Source organism: Falco cherrug, chromosome Z (genome assembly GCF_023634085.1).
Source record: "Falco cherrug isolate bFalChe1 chromosome Z, bFalChe1.pri, whole genome shotgun sequence".
NCBI classification, from domain to species: Eukaryota; Metazoa; Chordata; class Aves; order Falconiformes; family Falconidae; genus Falco; species Falco cherrug.
Genome location: NC_073720.1, coordinates 3,445,288 through 3,467,252, shown reverse-complemented (window position 1 = coordinate 3,467,252; position 21,965 = coordinate 3,445,288). Strand labels below are relative to the sequence as shown.

The 21,965-nt window shown below is 49.4% G+C and overlaps 1 protein-coding gene across 6 annotated transcripts in view; it reads left to right on the top strand.

Moving 5' to 3' along the window:
- Positions 1-21,965, top strand: part of CTIF (cap binding complex dependent translation initiation factor) — a 141,521-nt gene that overhangs the window by 101,067 nt on the left and 18,489 nt on the right. For 3 of the 6 annotated variants that reach the window (XM_055698878.1, XM_055698876.1, XM_055698874.1), the window contains 2 exons: positions 1,141-1,582; positions 3,467-3,766. In XM_055698878.1, coding sequence (XP_055554853.1) covers positions 1,141-1,582; positions 3,467-3,766 — 742 coding nt within the window. Of the gene's footprint in view, positions 1-1,140; positions 1,583-3,436; positions 3,767-21,965 lie in introns of all 6 variants that reach the window. The other 3 variants (XM_055698877.1, XM_055698875.1, XM_055698873.1) reach the window with 1 other exon arrangement.

Below are 21,965 nucleotides of genomic sequence, written 5' to 3'. Positions count from 1 at the left end.
AGCAACCCTGTAGGGAGCCAAGGATTAAAGCATCCCACATGCTCTCTGAGCCAATACCGAGCGTTAAAAAGGCAGCGGGCAGGCAGGGAGCTGCTGCCATGCTTAGGGCTAACCCTGTGCTGTCCTGAGTGAAGGCAGCCCATGCCAGGGCCATCTCCATCTTAATTGCATCCTTGATGATGTTCCAGCTCTGCCTTCTCTGCTTGGGACAGTCATGCTGCAGCCTGTGTGGAAATCAGAAATATCCGAGGCTGCCAAAACGTTTCTTCCATTCATCCGTTGGTTTTCTGGTGACCTGCCATCTTGTCTACTGGTTAGGGATAGCACACAGGGTCTTGCTCACCCCTTCTGAGCTGTTGTAGTCTCTTGAGCAAACAATTTGCAGGAATTCCTCCTCCTTGTGGCTGTTGAATTTCCATGTTATCAATTTGGAGCTGTATTCACATAGCCTCCTATCTGGAGGTAATGGTACTGGCTCCCCATCCTGCTGGAGCCAAGTGTCATCCTCAGCTACTTCATCTACATGTGCATCCTGTCCTGGTGTAGCAATGATGAAGGAAGGACCAAAGAAAAGCACTGTTGTGGACACCTCTTTTATTTGGTAATTTGGTTTTTTGCTCTTTTTTTTTTTTTTTTTTTTGTCTACTTAGAAATTCCTGTTACATCTAAAATGGTTTGCCGCAAACCAATGCGTGTTGGTACAGCAGAGGTGGCAGGCAAGAGGAGCAAGCAATGCTGTAGGCCAGGTGTATCAGGACCTTCTTAGATCTTCAGAAAAAATATCTCCTGATATTTACTGCCTGCCTGACTTCCCATTGCTCACCTGGGACTAACCGGGTCTTCCCTGGTTTAGTGCAGAAGCAACACAGAAACTACAGAAAGCTGGGAGAGGTTTTCTTGGGAACCAAGGTCATGTTATCTAACTGTTCATGAAAACTTAACAGCTGAAATATGCCTGGTTTTGAAAGAGATTTAGAGGCATGAGTTGGTACTAGGTTACGTTGGATGCCAGGAAAGTGGCTCCCCATCTGTGGTAGGGAGACCCACAGAGACCACCCACCAAGGGCCAGGCTCTTTGTTGGGACAGATGCGTTGACCGTGCAGAAAAGGGTGAACTAATGACTTCCTTTGACTTTCCAGGCGACAGCAGAGACTTCCTGGTGGGAACAAGTCTCAGCAGCACGCAGATCATCAGCAAGGTGGCACCAAACACAACAGGGACCACCAGAAACTCTACCAAGGAGGCCAGGCCCCTCACTCCTCAGGCAGGACAGGCCACCACGGCTACAGCCAGAACCGGAGATGGCACCACAACCAGAAGCACTCGCCTAATGACAAAGAAACGCACAGAAACGCCAAAGAGACTGAGAATTTGAAAATCGAAGACACCTCCATCGGCACGGTGCATATCCCCGTGGAGACGCACCGAGGCCCGGAGGCTGTGGAGAAGCAGTCTCAGCCGTACAGCCAGGAGTCGGAGACCAAGCGGAAAGACAGTATTCAAGAGCGCATTGGGGAAAGACCCAAGATCAATTTGCTTCAGTCTTCCAAAGACAGGCTGAGGAGGAGACTAAAAGAAAAGGTATTATTTCCTAGGGAAACATTGAGTTTCCCTTTTTCCAGGAGTCTGGCTGTTGGCCGTTCTCCATACAGAGGGTGGGGTGGGCTCAAGGGACCTTTCCACGAATGCACCCAACTTATCTTAATCTCCCAGTGTCAACACTTCTCTTGAAGTGTCTTCATGCTTCTTCAGGAGGCCTTTTATTGACACAGTGCTAGTGCCCTTGGCTTGACTTCTTGGCTGAGGCTGCTGCTAGCTTGAGTTCTCCAAGAAGGACTGGACCTCTCCCCCTACCCACACAAAGACCTTTGGGGAAGGCTGGTGCACACGTGAGCTGCAATGTGGGTGCTCCTTCCCTGACAGTTGATCCCAACTGACTGCCTCCTGCTCTGCAGAGCTCATCCGCTTTGCAAAGAGGGATAAAAAAGGCAATCTTTTGTGTCTCTGTAATTACAGACCTAAATCCCAAGCTTCAGCTTTTGAGTGCTGAATAGTTGGAGTCAGCTACTTAAAAGTTAATATCCATTTATCTCTGCAATGAATTGAAACTCCCTTATCTTTCCCCCTTCCTTCCAACAACCCAACAATAACAAAACTATTGCATGCAAGTGACGGAGGAGAAATCCTTTTTGGAAACAATATTCGGCCTCAGATTTCTGAGGAATTTGGAGATGATATCTCCATTTGCTCCCTGTGAAACTCAGATTCTTTCTCTTAAGATTCTTTTGTCAGACTGGAAAATGCATCCATGGGGCTATCTCCAATAAGATTGCCAAAACGCGTAGCAAAAATAACCTGAACATATACAATTCCATGGGAGTGCATGTTGGAAATGTATACCTTTTGGATGCATGTGCATTTACTATTTATGTATGTGGCATGAGGGGGAGGAAGAGATTTTGTTGGTTATTTTTATGTTCTTTAAAGCAATGGGAGTATAGCCGAGACTTTCAGAGTATTCATTTTAATGCTCTCCCTGCAAATTTATACTTTTATAAGAAACGCATCACGTAACACCCACTTTTGGGTGCGTGTTGTCAACACAACTGGCCTCCTGATGGGCGTTTTTGACAACTCCAGCTGCTGCTTGGTGTTGGGGTTGTCTGAAAAACTGCAGGTTTGAATTGTATAGCATGGTTTAAGATTGAACTGGAGGAGAAGGGAGCAGACCAGAGCAAGGAGGTTGCATGCCTTACACTGGGGAGAAGGGGCAAATGCAGAGTTAAATGTTGAAAAGAAGCTGTAAATTCTGTGGTGATGATGTGAAGTGAAAAGTGTAAAGAAGGAAGTGTAAAGGAAAACTGAGAACTGGAAAAGTTAAGACTTTTTCTAATGCTGGGGTTATGTGGTGTCTTTGGTCTCAATTTAGAGCATTAGATATATTAAAAAGTAGATATTCCTGTAGGATTGTTATCTGAGCATTTTGCAAATATCAGTGCACTTTCAAAATAGAGGCAAAAAATGCCCATTGTCACCATGTTGCAGCCACCCCCGGAAACCAGTCCCAGTTTTTTCCTGATCAGTTTATTTCCAAAGCAATTATAAAGCAGGAGGAGATGAATTGTGGTCAGGTCAATCCCAGATTTAGCAGCAAAGGGCCTGTCGGAGGTGGTCAGACCTTGGCACCCTGGCTCAGGACCCTTGAACATACCTTCTCACTGAGCCAAGGGGGAGGGCTCTGGGATTGAGTACTGTGGGAAATGGAGAAAGAACATTTCTGGAGTAGGAATTGTTGACTTGTGGGTTTCAGTGCTGAGATGAGACCGCTGATGCTTTGATTTTTCTCTCTGTTTATATGTCTCCCCAGTCCCCTTCCCCCTTTGCTGTTTGTGGAAGGACAAGGGCTGATATATCTGTTTTTTCCTTGTGTAACAGACGCCTTGTCTTTCCCTTTTCACGGACCAGGACGAAGTCACGGTGGAAACCACCAATCCTGAAAAAAACAAAATGGACAAATTAATTGAAATCCTCAACAGCATGAGGAATAACAGCAGCGACGTTGACTCCAAGCTCACCACGTTCATGGAGGAGGCCCAGAACTCTACCAACTCTGAGGAGATGCTGGGGGAGATAGTAAAGACCATCTACCAGAAAGCAGTGACAGACCGCAGCTTTGCTTCTACGGCAGCCAAGCTCTGTGACAAAATGGCCCTTTTCATGGTGGAAGGAACTAAATTCCGGAGTCTGCTCCTCAACATGTTGCAGGTAATGAAATAGAATTAGTTGGTTAGATGCCTGCAGCTTCACCCCACCTGCTCTTACTGTACGCTTGGACAGGAGCTGAGCTGTTACCAAATTCCTGTTGAACCCAGATGATGGGAGAACAGAAGCGTACCTGCGGTTTTGTCTGTGCACATCTTTCGTGGTTGCTATAGATAACGTGGCGCTGAGGGCATTGTCAGATGGCTCATCGTTCCCATTTCATGAGCTGTATTGGAATTACGGTATCTCACACCAGCTCCTACGTGCGAAATGAGTGGATTGCTTGTGGCAGCATCCCCATGGCATGAAGAGAAGTCACCTTGGAGGGTCTTTGCCACTCTTTTTGGCTAAAGTCAATCTCAGCAACCAGAGGTAGCAAGTTGAGTCGTGGTCCCTAAGTAGGCTGTTGGTTGCGTCACCTGAAGCACTCGCTCCTAGTTTCTGATTGCAACCTGAAATTCTGAAATAATTTGTGTATTTGCAAATTATTCTGGGTGACATGTTTATTGATATGTGCAGCACTGGTTGATTGTTCAGCTCCAAAACCATCAGTGACAGCAAAGTTGGAGAAGAAAGCGGTGTCTCTGATAACTGGTCCATGATGATGATGGTGGATGATGAGGAAATAGGTGTGTCCTCAACTGCCCGCAGTCTGCTGGGGGGAGTGTGCTTTGCTGTAATGCTGCCATCAGAGGCAGGGTTGCCTTCTGGGAGGGTGTTACGTGGCCTTCCAGCTTTCTGCCTGTCTGGACACAGGCCGTGGGCTGAAACTGTGAATTTCCATCCTTAATTTAATATGCATTTCCGTTTGGCAGTTCCCACACACATATGTGTTGTCTGTGGCATGCACAAACCTCTCATTCCATCTCTCCGTTCTCAGCACACGTTCGGTGCCCAGCATCGCTCCACTTTTTGATACATCTTCTTGCTCATGTTGGAGATTGTCCCTTGCTGTGCCTGGCTGCCTGTACCTTGTGTGGGCTGAGTTGGCTTATGGGCAAGACAGCAAGCAGGGAAATAAGGAGCAAAATAAAATAACGGAAATCAATATTTGAGATTAAATCTTAATATCAAAATTAATATTTTAAAATCAAAATTAATATCTAAGATAATTCTGCAAAATCACTGGTATAGTTTTGCTTCTCTCAGTGCTCTGGGCACATATCAAACCCAGTATCTCTCCCTGTGCCTGCTCCTTCAAAGCCCTTGGGCAGCACATGCCTGCCCATTGCAGGTACCAGGCAGTGGGTTTTTTCCTGATCAGTTTATTTCCAAAGCAATTATAAAGCAGGAGGAGATGAATTGTGGTCAGGTCAATCCCAGATTTAGCAGCAAAGGGGCTGGAGGGGGCTCTAAACCCTTCGTGCATCTCACTCTTCTTCCCATGCCAGGTCACGCTTGTATCTTCCTCCGGCTGAGTGTTGCTGAGTAAATCCAAAAGTCCAGGAGCAATGACCAGGGAGCAGCAGAGTTCTATCCAAAAACTGGGGATGATGGCAGTCCTCCTGGGTTAGGGAGGACTCTTGCAACGTGCTTTCTTCCCTTGCCCCAGCACTTCCAACCCTATTAACAGACCCAGTAGGCTGATTTATACGATAGCATCATGTGCAATAATAACTGGCTTCATATTCAGCTCTTCATAGCAGGAGTGTAGGATAAATAATATATCTTACATCTCCAGAGAGTCCCAAAGTGCTTCCCAGGAACATGTAGCCAGTCTTGGTGTGATGGGAGCATGATGTCTGTGCTGTGGACAGCTGGGAAGAAATGAAATGCAAAGAGTGAGCAGGGTGTGCGGGTGACTGAGTTCATGTGCTGGAGCATAGTAAAATATGCAGAAGGGATTTGCTCAGCCCCAAACCGCACATCTTTTTAAAATGTCTTGGTGGGGCAAAAGGTGACAGATCACTACAGGTCAAAAGAAAAGTGCTGTGTGAAATTAATAATTTAACATTTCCTTTCTGATAGTAAAGGATTTTGACTTTCTGCAAGCACGGTTAGTTTTCCCAAGCAAAATAGTTGGATGCATTCACACTGATTCATTAAATACTTTGGTCAAGCCCTAAACTGGAAATTTTTGTGATGTGTTCAGGCTTGACAGCCCTGGCTGGAGACAAACCCAGGTATGAAGCACAAAAGACTCACCACAGCTGCCTTGATGGGGCAAATAAGGGGATTTATGATACTGATAAATGATATATTATCAATACCAATATGGTATATTGGATAATATGTGGATGTTATGGAGTGATATGGATATCCTATGGATATATTAATTTATCAGTATGATACATGGATATATGGTTGGTGATACAATGTTGATATGTCCGTATCAATATGATGTTGACATAAGGTTGATGGTATAACATTACACAGCTCCAGTAGTGGCCCCTCCACCATCAGATATTTTTCATCAACCATTTCTAGATACTTCACCGTTAATTAAAAAAAAAAAAATACTTAAAAAAAACACTTGCTCCAGAGCTGGATTTATGTCTCTCTAGCACCTTTCAGACTAATCTGATCCCCGGACATAAGGAGCTCGGCTCACCAGGCACTGGCGAGCTGGGGAATTACTCTGCCGGGGTGTGATAAATCAGGATCAACGTGATCCCCCCTGTGCTGCTGGCGCCTGGGGCTGGACCGCTTGCCCCCGCATCTGCTCCCGGCAGATGCTCCTGTTTTGTAGGGGCTTGTTTGTCCCTTTCTCTCGGGACTGTGATGGCAACAGGTCAGCCCCACCAGAGGATCTCACAAATGAATGCATTAACCCATTGAGCCACCCTACCAGCATCCCTATACCCCACCAGACCTTAAAACAAGCAGCAATGGGTTTTCCCACAGAACAGGCAATAAACAGAGTAAACTACCTTTTTAACCTGGCTCCTCTTGTATTTTCAGCTGCTGACAAGGTGCTCGTGCTCAGGGGCTGCACACATTCACAGCTTATCTCAGGAGAGTTGTTTTGGTCCCAAAACAGATGCCAGCACTGCAGCACGGGGATGCTGTCACATCATCCCCCTCCCTGCCAGCAGGTCATCGAAGGAGCATCCCACTGGCCAGTGTTGCACCATTTCAGGCTCTAAGGGGATCTGTTGCAAAACTCTGGTTTGAATTTATCCCTCGCTCTGTATTTTGGTCCCAAATCTTGGCTGAATCTTGAATTTGGGTGCCGCAAATCTTCTGGGATGCTGAAGGGAGATGTGGAAAGGGGTGTCATGGGGTGGGCAGCTGGAAAAGCTCTGGCAGATTCTTGCAGGGTCTCAGCACTCGGGGGGATTAATTTGGGTTTGATTTTCTGCTCATGGAGTTTGGTTCGGTGTTTGTTCAAGGAGCGATTTTGAGTTGTGTGAGCCCTTGGGATGGACCTGACTGAACTGGGCCCAGGGACCTTGGGCAGACAGGACCATGCAAGAACATCTTGATGGACACATGTATGGTTTCTTCACCCCTTTTAGAAATACCTTCTTAATTAATAAATTGAAAGTAAGCGTGCTGTGAGAGGTTTTTGCTTGTCATAGTTTTCACTCACTGGCGTATCCAGGCTGTGGTGGTTTGGGTTTTTTTTTTTTTCAGTGGGGGAGTGTTAAGCAACGTGCCACAAACCCTTTACGTGTAACATAAGTTGGAGTATTCCTCTGTTGAAATGGCCGTGCTCTTTATAGCAGAGCTGTGTCTGCATCTGAGCTATGCAGAGCCAAGTGTATTATTAGAGTGGACATCACTGGGACTGTAATTGTACACTGCTCCCCTTAGCAACCATGGCCAACAGCACATCAAACAGAAGGCTGATACCTTCTTTTAATAAAAAAAAAAAACAACCGCACACCACCGTGAAACTAACATCTTGACACAGAGCTGCAGAGCCCGCTGCAGAGCACACGCTGGCGTGCAGCCAGAGCCAGCGCCTGGTACGTCCCTGTCGTTGGAAATGCCTTGGTGCCAGTGGAGAAGGGCTATTTCTGCTGTATACCCTATGGCATACCCTGATGCATAAAATAATGCATACCCTGTGCTCTACCCTGCTGCATTCCTTATTGCGTACCCTATGGGTATACCCTAATGTATAGCTTCTGCATACCCTACTGCATTCCCTAATGCATACCTTAATGTGTACCCTATGGTATATCTTAATGCATTCTCTATCGCATACCCTATGGTATATCCTAATGTATACTCTTTGATATACCCTACTGCACACCCTGTTGCATTCCCTAGTGCATACTCTGTTGTATACCCTGTTACACACCCTAATGCATACCTATGCGGGATTTCTTCATCATCTTAGTTTAATCTCTTAATGCCCCAGAAATGTCCTGCCCTTGGTTCGGTGCTGTGCTTTGCTCTGGTAGAAACTTGAGTCGAACCCCATGGGTTTTGGCAGAGGTTGCACTTCGATTTCAGTGCGCTCAACTGGGTTTAAGGTAGTTGGTGTGACTACTTCTGGAGGGGCTCAGCCAGGGCGGTGGCCAAAAATCTGTTGTTGACCCAGGCAGAGGATGGAAGAGGAAAATCTAGCTTGAATCCCATCTTGGGATGTAGATGATGTGGCATTAGGTACTGGGGAATTGTTTGATTCCTTTCAGTAAATCAGGGTGCAATGGGAAGGGTTTACCATGCTGAGCATGAGGATCTGGGAGGAATGAGCTGAAATCATTCCTTTCCCGTAGGCTTCCTCTTATTTGAGCAAACAACGTAACCTCCCAGTGATAGCCACCCTTTCTGCATCATAGGCGTTGTGAGGATAAAGACACCGGGGGGATACTGTGGGAATTGGGCTGTGGAAGTAATATACATGATTAATGCTGAAAGGCAGACTTTTTCCCCCCTTAACATGATTAAGGTCTAGGTCTTTGGTGAGGAACAGTTTGTGGTTTGACGGTGGCAGGAGGATCTGAGTACAGCTGGAGAGCATCTGACCTGTACGCCATGTCCAGCATTGACCACAAAACCCATCGTCCCTCTTTCCGTGGCTGTTTTTAATTTAATTGAATTATAGATGGTCCGGTTTGTGCACAGAAGGCGCAGTAGTACCACTTGTCTCAGAAAAGACATTGCCTAGGAGATATCAGAGAGGTTGCTTCATGAAAGACAGGAGGGGGGAAAAAAAGAGTCCCAAGGTCCCTGGGGCAAACCCTAAAGCCATAAAGGTGCGCATCTCGAGTGCCGCAGCGGTGAGGGTTTGCATGCTCGGCTCCATGGAGCCGCGCCGCATCCATCTCCTCGACCTATGCATGAGCCCAGCGTTGCTGCCTTGGGTTTCTCTTCCAGAAGGGTTTGATGGGCTCTTCCCAAGGTGAGGTGGTAATTCAATGGGGAAAGCCTCCTTGGCTTGAGCTGCTCCCCACAGCTCTTCTGCAGGGATGAGGGACATCTGGGTGGTCAACCTCAGAGATGATGCTTGCAATGGGCTCTGGCAGCCCCGCAGGAGCCCAGCGCAGGCAGAGGTGGCAAATGATGCTGCCCTTGTGTAAACCCCTTCATTTGGGGGTTTGCAGAAACTTTCAGAGCTTGGAAACCTTTTTCCTTACATTTCTGTGCTGATGTTGACAGCACTGTCCTGGTTTCATATACTGCTGTGGGGCTCACCGGTGAAAGCTGCCTGCTAAATACAGCTTTGCAGATGGAATTTATTTTCTATGTGCCCAGGAATTCAAAGGCAATTCTAAATTCATGTACACACAGATTTACGTGGTATATATACAGGCTTGCAGGGGTAAAGGGAACGCAGCCCCATGGTGGCTGTGAGGAGCATCCCTAGCTGCCTGCATCCTCCTGCTCTCAAGCATGGGGAAAAGAAGGAGCGGGAAGGAGATGCCTTCCCTCTCATTTGCCCCCAGTTGTGCTTCTGAAGGTGCTCTGTAATTCTGTAACAGAGTATTTATTATTGTATTTTTTAAATTTTTATTTTAATATTTATTGCTCTGTTATTTTGAATAATTTTATGGGTTTATTCTAATTTTTCGATTATTTTGCCTAGTCATCCAGGGCCAAACGTAACCCATGCAAGTGTCGGCAGCGAGCAGGAGAGGGAGCCAGGGGAGCGGGCTGGCACCCTGCCCGTGCCAGCAGGTGAAGGGAAGAGCTGGGCATCAATTAGAGCTGGCCGCGCCGTCACCCGTGAGACTGGCCAAAGCATTGCCGTCTGCCCGGAGTAATGCAGCTCGCCTGGCTTTGCCATCGAGGTTACGGGAGCTGCTGGCAGACAGGTTCCATGCGGGTCTGTGAGTTATTGGAGAGCCCGAGATTAAATATCAAGCTGCGTGCTTTAAACTTGCCGCTTTTCCCAAGTGGAGCGGTGGCTGTAGGAGCCGTCGGGCCCTTCGCAGCCTTTCCACAACGCAGGGACATGGCGGGGGTGAGGGAGCACCCGTGCATCGCCTCCTTGGGGGCTGATGGTGAAATGAGGGCGGTTTTAATGGAGCACAGAAAGGGGTTTAACCCAAGATCAGGGGTTTTAATGGAGAGCAAAAAAAAAAGGCAATATTTTCCCACTGATAGGAGGGAGGGGACGGGGACAGGAGCTGTGGCGCAGAGGCACTAGGAGCCCTCCGAGCTGGGAACAGCTGAGCTGCACCCCAATTTAAATTGACTGTGGGGCTGCACTGCCCATCAGTCCTCAGCCCAAGCCCAGGGGTGGGTTTCAGGGCTCACAGACTTGAGGAGCTGAATTGCAGCTGGAGGTGGCCCTAGGGCCACTGATGTACCAGTGGGCAGCACAGGGGGATGCCATGAGGGTCGTCCCCACTGCCCTGCAAGTAGCCAGGGGCTGGAGTCCATCCAACACAGCCAGGCTTGAGGCTGTGCACAGAGAAGGTGTTGAGTTGTGAGTAGCAGGGCATTGTGCAGCTGAGAGATTGATGGTAAGCAGGACTAGGACTAAGTTGTGTTAAAAAAAAAAAAAAAGGAAAACCCAGAAAACAATAAAGCCTTTAGGATTGAAAGAATGGCATATTTGACCTGAATTCAGTGCACTGGTAAGATTTTTATATTGCAATGCTCAGGTGTGTCGTGAAAAAATAGCCATCAGCTTTACTACCGTAAATAAGTTGTGTGTGGTTTCTCCTGGCTCCTTTTCACCCTGGAGGGGCCAAGGCTTCACAGCCATGGTGGGGACCAGCCCCTGCTCCAGCATGTGATGTGACCTTAGGGATAGTACTTGGTGTCCCATCATCTCCGCTGGCCAGTGAATGACCTATCTGGGCATCTTCAAGTGGTGGTGGGACTTAGCAGAGGTTCCTCTCGGTCCTGCAGTATGGTGGTGAGCAGTGTCAGCATCCCTGGCTGAGCTGCTGCCTGCTCAAAGTACAGCCAGGTTCAGACCAGGGGCCTTTGGCTGGTGGGACCCGTGCACAGCCTGTGCATGGACTGTAGCGCAGAAGCAGTGTGGAGCAGAGGCTCTGCCGGGCTCTAGGTGGAGACTGCAGACTGCACAGCCTGCCTGCAGCTCTGGGCCAGATCTGGGCAGCAAGTGACCCGTGGGGTGGGCTCCTAGCTGCTCCCAGCCATTGCTGGTGGATGAGGATGCTCAGGGCCACACAGGGTGCCCCTGAGGCTTTGGTAGGAGAAGGGGGGGGGGGGGGGGGGGGGAGGGGCGGAACAACTAAACAACCTCAAAATCCATTTATCCATTGAATGAGAGGTGAGGAAATGCCTGAGGACACCCTTGCACCCGCTATGCTGGAGGAAGGGGGGACACTTCAGCATTGAGATCCCCTCAGACCAGGCTGGACTGGCATCAGCTCCGGCTGTCTGTTTTCTCCTGAAAGGCTCAAATACAGTCCCGGGATGCGGGAGCATGTTCCTGCCAGCCCAGGGATTCAGCCAGCCTAAGGCACCTTCCCGCCAGACCATCTGCTCCTGCCTACTCTGGCATAAATCCGGCTCAGGCTGCTGCAGCCGCCCTGAGGTGGGGATTTCAGGATGCTGTGGGGTTGGAAGATCCCTCCTGCTGCTACCCACAGCCGCCTTGCCATCTCCAGCCCTGCTGGTTCTCTTTACCTGGCCTGGGGACAGGATTTTTTGGAGGCTCATTGGGACCCTGCAAGGCATTGCCCTGCCTGGGACCCATCCTGCAAACCCCCACGTCCCCCTGTCACTTTGCTAGGGGGTGAAGCATCCTTCTGGCAGAGGAGCATGCTGGAGAAGCAGGTGCCAGGGACCTCACCTCCTGAGCCAAGGTCAGAGCAGATGCAGTTGCCAGCATCACCCCAGAGTTGGGGTTTGGCTAAAAGGATGCTGGAGAGCACAGTACCTATTTTTCTTTTTTCCTGGGAAGGGGGGAAAAATGGGGTAGCTTGTGCTTTGCCCATCCCTGGTGTCACTCGGCTATGGGATATGGGGGATGCTCTTGTGCTTGTCAGCAGGAAATCTCTTCTTTTTTAAGGATTTCTAGCTGAGCCACAAGAATTTATGCCAAATTTAGTTTCCAGCTGAGGGAGTTTGATTGACATGCTCAAGCCCAGCCTGCCCCGAGCGGATTTTGGCTGGTCTTTACAGCTGGCCTGCTGTGGTGGCACCTCAGAGGGATGGTCCCATGGGACCTGCAGCGTGGGTAGCACAGCATGGGCACCCTCAGCATCCCCTGGCCAGGTTTAGGCTCAGGTTTTTTCACTGCTGGATGTTTGTGTGTACCTACCTGTCAAAATCTGGATTTGGAGAATCGGTGCTGCCATGGAGTCCACATCTCTCTTACCTCCCCTGTGGGTATCATTTTGCACAGCCTCATCTTTTCCTGCTGCTGACATTTAAACAAGCAAATGCAAAATGCTGGTGTGAAGTGGCTTTGGTGAGGTGAGTCCCAGGAGCAGAGGTGCTGGAGGATATGCAGCGGGTCAGGAATGAGGCACATGAGAATTGTTTCACATCCCTGTCCCACACCTGGCTGGGGCTGATACCGGTGCGAAACACAGCATCTGAGTCTTGAGGACAGGAGTAAATGAGTAAATGTTGCATGGCTAGATGATGCCACCCCATCATGACATGTCCTCTGGTCTCATCAGCAGTGCTGCCACCCCTGGGTGGCCCCCCATGCTTTCCCCCCTTGCCAAGCATCCAAACCCAGTGCTTCCTTTTCCCCTCCCAGTAATAAATTCCTCCACTTTGCTTGCTTGCTTGCTTGCTTGCTTGCTTGCTTGCTTGCTTGCTTTCTTTCTTTTATTACTGTTGCTCTACATACTATTTTTTTAATAAAGAAGGGCTAGGAGGAGCATCTCTGGCAGCACTGGAAACCCAAACCCAGCAATATCACCCCTAGCCCAGGAGCAGCAGGAACTGGAGGGGAAGACAGTGAGAGCAAAGTGTGCACTGGCTAAGGAAGTAGTGTCAGGCTGGAAAAAGAAAACCTTTCCGTTTCTGCTTCATTGATAAGAGTTAGGTCTGTTTCCTTGCATCTCTCTAATATTCCAGTGGTCTTACGTGGTGATGCTGACAGTCTGCCACTCTGCCAATGCTGCAAAATATGCCGCGGTAATCATGAGTATCCCTTTAAGAAAGAAAGTTTGGAGGGATCGCGGCATTTTGCAGTTTACTGTTGTTTTCTCCAGCTCTTTTCTGTAATCTCAGCTGTTCTGGCATAGACAGGCAGCTTTGAGGTGTTGTTTGGTGCTCCATACCTCCATGCTTCAGGGGATAAGCAGAGAAGATTCATGCATCTTTTACATCCATCTGAAACAAAATAGCCAAATACATTTCCTATAGCAGAATCTCCCTGGCTTCATAGGATTCATAAGTATTAGCCCCTGAGAAAAGATTTTCTGAACTCTTTTGTGTAAATAATATTTTTTAGCAGACTGGTACTTCACCTCCAGGTCCTGGCTTTCAGTGGTGGCTTGTCCCCCATCCCAGGCAGCCCAGAGCTGTGTTTCCAGCAGGGAGCTTCGGCACCAACCCTGATGCCCATCAGATGTTTGGCCACGGTGGTGGAAGAGACAGAGTGAAAAGCAAGGGAGGAGACAAGAGGGGTGTCAGCCCCTTTGCTTTCCAGCATGTTTGCTCAGTGATGTTGAGTGCTGGGCCAGAGCCATCACCTCCCTGCAGACTAAACAGTTGCAATGTTTTCTCCCATGACCAAAAGAATTTAGAAAAGGGTCCCGGTATGAAACTTTACACAAACTCAGGGTGCCACAAATATCTCTGACTGGTAGTCCATTAACTCCTCCGGTTCCCTCCTCACCCATGCAGTTCAGGCTCTGGGAAGATGAAGGGAAAACCCATCCCATGATGAATTTGCCAGGCATGACACCCTGTGCTCTCCCATCCACCATGATTTCATGCATCCATCTTTCTTTCTTTCTATTTTTTTTTTTTTTTTGCTTTCTTTTAAAGGAGAAAGCCGAGATCTCTGGCCATAGTAAAGCTCTGGGGTCCTCAGCACAGGGAGGACTTGGACCTGCTGGAGTGGGGCCAGAGGAGGCCACGGGGATGGTCAGAGGCCGGGGCACCCCTGCTGGGAGGACAGGCTGGGAGAGCTGGGGTTGTCCAGCCCAGAGAGGAGAAGGCTCCGGGGAGACCTTACTGCAGCCTTGCAGCACTTAGAGGGGGCTCAGGAGAAAGATGTGGACAGAGTTTTTAGCAGGGCCTGTCGCGACAGGACAAGGGGCATGGTTTTAAATCAAAAGAGGGGAGATTTGGGCTGGATGGAAGGAAGAAACTATTGCCAGTGAGGGCGGCGAGGCGCTGGCAGAGGCTGCCCAGAGCAGCTGTGGGTGCCCCATCCCTGGTAGTGCTCAAGGCCAAGTTGGATGAGGCTTGGAGCCACCTGGTCTGGTGGAAGATGTCTCTGCTCATGTCAGGGGGCTGGACTAGAGGGATTTTGAAGGTCCCTTCCAACCCAAACCATTTGGTGATTCTATAACACTTCCTGCCTCTTGGAACTGTTTGTAGCTATCTGTGTGCATTGAGGTCCATCCAAAGGTTGTCTGCTTCCCTGCACCACCCAGCTTGGGGTCTTCCACTTCACGGGCAGGTTCTGGGGATGAGGGAAGCCACCAGGCTTCATTCATCCATCAGTCCTGGCTTACGGAGAAGCAGAGGTCAAGCCTTGATGTCCTACAATCCCCAGCCAGCTCAGCAGATTGGTGGTCCCACCCTGCGGTGAAGCACCACCAAGCACATACTCACTAGAAAGAGCTTAGCATCCCACAGGGAGAGCATCTTGTTGCCAGCTCCCAGGCACCCAGGAAAATCCCTCATAGGACTAAGCCAACATAAACCAAGCGCGTCTGTGCAGAAAAGCTCCCAATGGCAAACAGGGTTAGCTGACTGCTTTTTTTCCCTACCTGGTTTCATTCATCCTTGGGCAGACTTGAATTTCAACAGGTGCAGCTTCATTTTAAATGCAAGCGGAATTTCTCCACTCGTGGTGCCTGGACAAAGCAGCACCTGCCTCCATGGCCACTTTTCTTCCTTTTATATCCCTCTTTGCAAACTTGGCCCGTCCCAATAGACCTTTTAGCACCTTTGCCTTGTAGAGAGGACACATTGCGTGTTCAGAGCTTACAATAAAAGCACAGCCTGCTGGCAAAATCCAGCTGGTCCCTGGCGCATCCCGGTGGGCTGCAAGGCAGGACACCCCTGGCTGTGGCAATTGAAGGCAGGATCCATCCATCGGCCTCTCTTGGCATCCTAGTCACCACCCCAAGCTGGCATTGGGCATGGAGTGGGCACGTTTTCGGGCATAGAATTGGCCTCTGAGCAGATGTTGGGGATGGTGTTGGGGCTCAGACCTTGCCCTGATGCGGGGAAGGGCTTGAAAACTGCTCATCAAACCTTCCCCACCCATATAAAACATCCTCTATACACTTGCCTGGGGGATTTCTTCAAACCAGCATGGTTTTACACAGAGTTCATGCTTTGGGGAACGTGGCCCGTGGGCTGGGAGATTTATATTAATACATTTTTACATTTTTTCCATGCCCTGCTGCAGATGCTGGGATGGGCAGGGACCCACTGTGCTTGATTGCCTGTCTTCCTACCACCTCTGTGTAGCAGGGAGGGATTTACTGGCCTGGGGGATAGGATGGTTTTGGGGACATGGATGCTTTGCCCCTATCTGCTGCCTGGGAGAGGACTCACGGTGTCTGCCAACATCCAAAGGTAACCCAAGGTTTTCCCACATACACTTGCAAGAGCAAAGGGCGCGTTGCTGCCTCATGGTTCCTGCAGCAACAGGACTTAATGGAGGTTCTTCTGCAACACTCCAGGGGACCAAGCCTGCCGAGCAGGAGCTGCCTCTGGGCATTACAGCCCTGGAGGGCTGGGTCGAACAGGCACACCAGCTGCTCTGACAACAACCCAGAAAGGAAATTAATTTGTGTATCTTTGTGGTCCCTTGTCTCCCTGCCAGTCTCTCTTCATGGGACTGAGAGGTTGGCTTCTGGCTTTCAAAGGTATCATTATTTCCCTGTGTCAGTGTGTCCTGCTGGCTGTCCATGCCCCTCTGCTCGCTGTAAGGGCTGGCTGCGGCAGGCGATGACATTTTGCTGTGTGATTGTGTCCGGGTCCGTGGGATAACAGGGCTTTAAAGTGGTGATAAACTGCTGTTATCCAGCTGAGCTGACATTCTGGCACGTGTTTGGGAACCCAGAAAGGTGCTAGATAGGAACGGCGGCAATAAAAATTAAGTAACAAGGAAGACAACGCTGTCACCTGGGTACCGCTGGAGGACATACTGGCAAACATCCTCTGGTGAAGCAGCCAGAGCTCCCAGAGCATCCCACTCTCTCTTCCAGAGTACTTCTGCTCTGGGCATTATCCCACTTGAAAATGATTTGGAGGAATGGACCTGTGATAACGTGGTATAAGCCTTAGTAATTCGGTGGAGATAGAAATGTGTTCTGGTTCTGGAAACGAGATTTGCTCCAATTCGGTGGTGAGCTGTGCTGACCCGTGGGACATAGTATCTTCCCAGGACATCGCCACATCTCAATTCTGAAAAGAAGGAGATAACAGGACACCAGAGGATTTCCTTTGGGCTGCCTCTTCTCCTCGCTTTGCTTTCTCTGCACTCAGAGGGTCATTAAAGAAGATTTTTACACCTGGACAAAATGATATTTGTTGTTCATGGTACACAGCCCTTGCTGCTTCATCCTCTTGGTCATCACAGCTTCCACTGAGACAGTGCTCAAAGATCTCTAGCAGCTGCTAGCTAACAGCAATGCTTTTCTGTTTGCACAGCCATCATTATGTTCCCACCTGGGTGCTTTAAACCTCAACTAAATCAATAATTAACTGCTTGCACCTCTGCAGCCCCTAAAGCCTTCAGAGAGGTCACTAGCTCAAGCGATGAGATGCCCACATGGGGTGGGTAATTGCCGTTGCTCCCAGATTTGGAGCCAGGTGGAGAGGCCGTGGTGAGACCAGGGGCAGGAGCTTCAGGTCACTGCAGGCTGTTTGGGGACACAGGAAGTACCACAGCTCCTGTTGGCTCTGCTTATCAGCTGCCTCAGTTACCCAAACCTGAGGAATTTAAAAATCACGGATGTTCCTAATCCTGGGAGTTTGCTCAGCCTCTCCTTTAGATGAACAAGGAGTTTTCTGACCTTACTTTCCCCTTCCTGCCCAAATCCTTTTGAGAGGAATAAGCACCGTTTGTGTCAGTTTGATGGATGGGAGGTTGTTCTTGTAGAATTGGCCAGTGGCATTTCATACAAGTTATATATCATCTAGTGGTCAGCTGATGGGTGGTAGGTGCCCACAGGATGGTGGTCACAGTTCTGGTAACCTAGACCTTCACCATGCCGTGCATTTTGGAGACCCCTGTGATTAGAAATGTTCACAGAGCTGTGACCATCATGAAACCAGGTCCATGCTGAAGGCCACCGGTCAGATTTGCTGCCTTTCCAAAGTGGCCAAAACACCCTGAGAAGAAGCTGGTGCATGTTCATCTGGTGCAGACCTAGCTTGGAGGAAACAATGTGATGAAAGTCTGTGGGAGTGAAATGCCTCATGGCTGGGTGAAGTTGGGACCTTTGCGAGGCTGGGCACAGGGTGTCATCCGTAATTTAGAAGCTTTATCTGCTTTAAATGTCAATAGCTCCTTTGTTGGAGTAATAATAATTGCCATGATTTGCATGTCTCTGTCACACACCCCAAAGCGCTTTGCAGAGGAAGATGAGTAAATCGTTCCCGCTTGCCAGCTGGGAAATCAGGGTGCAGAGGTGATGGGAGCCCACACAGGACTGGGAATAAATCTCAGCCTCCTGTGTTACTGTTTCCCAGTCCCACATGGAAGCTGTTGGTTCAAAGCAGTTTTTCTGTTGTTGTCTTACTCTGCTTTGTCTTATTGTCCCTGTGCTGCAGTAGCACAGGCAGGGATGGTGTGGTGTGGTCTCAGTGTGGTGTGGTCCTTGGAGAGTGTCAGCAGAGTGGGGCAGAGAGGCTGGGAGTGTTGCTGAGGGTAGTTGGAAGAAGAGCAGATGGTCCCACCTCATGTCCCACCATGTCTGGTGGTTTTAGTACAGCAAAGGAGCTTGTGTAGAGGTGTCCGTGTGGAGTGGGATGTTCCTGATGAAGCTGTGGGTGGTAGCTCTGCTTCAGAGGTGCTCGGTGAGACCCCAAGCATCCATGGTTGGAGGTGTTCGATCTCTCCCTGGTGCTGTCACAGGTTCCTCCAGCACCCTCTGAGCCTCTTCTGAACGCCAGTGCTATAAACTACTCAGTTCACTGGGTTATACCCCTCAGAAAGCAAAGCTGCACTCCAGAACCTCCTCCAAGCCGGGACTTGCATAGAAGTATTATTTTTATAAACAGGGAATAACGCAGCAATGTTAAGCGTGCAAAATGTCATTTGTTGTAGACCTTTCGAGGAGGGTCTGGGGAGGGAGCAGGCGTTGGCGTGCTCCTCCAGGAGAGCAACAAGGGCTGGTTAAAGCCCCTGCCTGCCAGCTCCCTCCCCCAACCCATTTTATTTCTCTCAAGCCCTTTCCAAAGAGCCATTTAAGGCTCCAACCTTTTGTAGCGCATTGCCAGTAAGAGTAAGTATTTAGCACGGCTTCTCTCAGCTTTTTATATAGCGCCTAGCACTGATATCTAAGCGTTATATATTTCTTTTTGTGCAGTATTTCTGACTCAGTATTTCCTGCCTCCTTGACAATGACTGAGTAAACAGCCGAGCTGCCGGAGGAAGAGCCCTGTGTTTACAGAGCAACAAGCCCAAATGTGTCTTTTTTTTTCCATCAGAAGGTGGCGATGCTTAAATTAACCTTCATTTTTATCCCACGCTAAACTTTTGCCCTCTAACTTGCCACTGACAGAGTCAGCCGTGAGTCGGTGGGCCCAGATCTGGGGAAAAGTTATTTGGGACTCGTCTTAAAAAAAGTGTGGCTAACTCCCAAGGGATGAATTTTCGGCTGCAGCTGTCTGGGCTGGAGCAAGGGCTTAGATCCAACGGCAAAATGCTGCTTCTCATCTCGCTTGACTCTGCTGCTCACCAAAGATGGTAGAGGATGGATTTTCCTCCTCTTCCATGGAGCGGCCCGTCCTCTTGGATCTTCTAGCTTGGTGCTTGTTTTGGAGAGGTCTCATGTTTGGGCCAAGAAAGGGTAGCATTGCATGAGCTGCATCTGCATCGAGATGAGGAGCGGTCTTTCACTTGGGTGCAAGAGTGGAGAGCCCCAAGATCAAAGCATTTTCTGTTTCCCTTGCTGGCAGGAGCTTCAGCCAAGCCTGGAAAAGGTCCAGCGGGGGATGTCAGAGTGTGGGCTGAGCCATAGCCCATCTCTATCTTGCATGAACATGGGCCACCCCAGACCTGCCCATCATGCATGGTGAGGCCCAACATGCCGAACATGGTTAGCCTTCAGGTTTATGCCCCAAACTTGTCCTGTATGAGACCTCTTTATATGTCCCCTTGGCATCCCCGCCTTGCTACGTGATTTCCCAATGAACTTTTCTCCCAAACCAGGCAGGGAAGGGAGGTCAAGCCTGCTACCTGGTATAAATACATCTTATTTTAATCTATAGGCGCTGAAGGAAGGTCATCCATTAAATGCGCCCAGATTATCTACAGGCCAGGGCACCCTCAAATTAGTAATACAATTCATGTTTAAAAATACAGCCAAACTGATGAAAGATAATTTGCTTACTGCCCTGACATCACCACCTAAGCACGGGGCAAGCCAATCCACAGGTTATTTTTATATAACTCCGTGAGGCATTTCCAGAGCAAAGAAAGTTCACTGGGCAGGGCAGTGACCCGGCCGTCTGGTTTCAGCGCTCTTCAGCCTTCTCAAAGCTTCTGGTCAGTGGTGTGGAGGTCTGTGGGTCAGGGCATGGCTCCATCAGATGTGCCCTGGGCACGCAGGACATGGGGTTTGTGCTCTGCTGAGCCACTCTTCACTGCCAACCAGCTCTTCACCTCTCCCACGCTCTTGGTGTGGCTCATCCATTTTGGTTGCATGCTCTTCCGAGAAGCAGTTGGGTTCCTCTCCGTGTTCTCCATGCCCAGTGTGGTGGGTCATGTGGGTCCTTCTGGGAGCACGGCTGATGTGCAACCAGGTGAATCGCACCCATAGCTCTGTTGACCAAATTACTTAGATGACAGCAGTAGTCTCCTCAAACATGGACACCTCCAGGGGAGCAGGACACCTCTACATGGGCAGCATTGGTGTCGGCTTGCCTGTCTGTGCGTGCCATGGTACTGGTCAGACCGGGTGTCTGAAAGCCCAGTTTAAGAACAAAGCTCCCCAGGCCACCTTCCTCATGCGTCCTGCGACACTGGTGTAGCACCACCCTGCAGGACCGAAGCGGATGGGTATCTCGGGGTGCTTCAGGAGAGCCCTGGTGCTGCAAGTCCAGCTACCACAGAGGTTCAGCTCCTGGCAAGCCCATCTCTTGTCTGTAGTCAGGCATGGTCCAGAAGATGTCATTCCTGCCTCTGGCAAGGTGCTTTCCCTACTTTTGTCAAAGGAATCTGTATCACCCTCCCCTTTTGCAAAGTACATGCAGATGATCTCTTTTTGCAAAATTTGGCCCAAACTCAGGCTGCTAGTGAAGCAGAATTATTCCCACTGCTCTATCACATTCTGGGTGAAAACGTTCATGGTGATGTTTGCATTCATCCCACATTACATCCCCTGCTCCTGTCCTTCATGGGGGTCCATTAAAGTCTGCACTAGCTTTTTCATTACTTGGGGAGGTTGGGAGAGGACCCCAGTCCCTTTTCTTTTGCAAGGGTCTTCTTCAGCTGCAAAGCTGGGGGGACGGTGGTCACTGATGTCTCTGCTGGGTGGCAACACCCGTCAGGTGCCATGGGATGAAAAAAAGAGGGTGCTAGGCGGTGGTATCCCTTCCTGCCCAGCTCCCATCCCAGGCCTGAGAGTTGGCTTAGTTGGGTGGTCATTTTATGGAATTTTTTTGTTTGGTTGATTGGTTTGATCGGGTTTTTTTACAGAAAATATTCTTGTAAAGAGGAAATGTTGAAGAGTCATTTTTCTCTCTCGCAAGGCTGCAGAGCGGGGTGGTATATTTGAAGCAGGAACAGGAAGGAGGAGACTTTCCTGCAGTGGCTTTTATTCTTTTCCAGTAATCTGGGACTGCAGAGCCCATGTGGTTATCCCGAGTGGCTAGGAATTTCCCAGCATGTCCCAGGGACCTCGAAACATGGCCCAGCTCCCTGGGTACATCAGCGTGGACATTCCCAGGCAGGACAAGGGGGCTGTCGGGGGGCATCCAGCCTGGGAGGGACAGGATGGCTTGGGGGCTGGAGACAGCAGGGATGCTGCATGAGATGCAGGAGACAGCTCAGTGCCAGGGGATCGAGAGGTCTCAGGGCATCAGTGAAAAGCTCCAGGGTTCTGAGGGTGCTTTTTGTTCCAGGCTGGAGGTGACAGGTGGGTGACTTTATGGGTGGTAAGGCTGGAGGTCCCCATCAGTGCAGACAAGGGGCACGGGATGCTCTTGCTTGTGGTTTGTAATTTCTCAAAAATCAGGAGGTCATTTCTCTTGGACTTTTTTAAATTAAAATTCAAGTAATTTGGTAACCCTGGGGTGATAACCTGAGCTGGCAAATAACTCTCTCCTCTGTCGCTGCCCTGGGACCAGCTGGATAACGAAAGGACAGACTCTACAAACTCCCCCAGAGAGTCTGAAAAGACCCAACAGGATTTAGCTACAGGTTGACTTTGGAGTCGCAGACACAGTTGGGCAATTGCCTTATAGAAATGGGTGGAGAGAGGGATTAGTCATCACTGTTTGGTTAAGA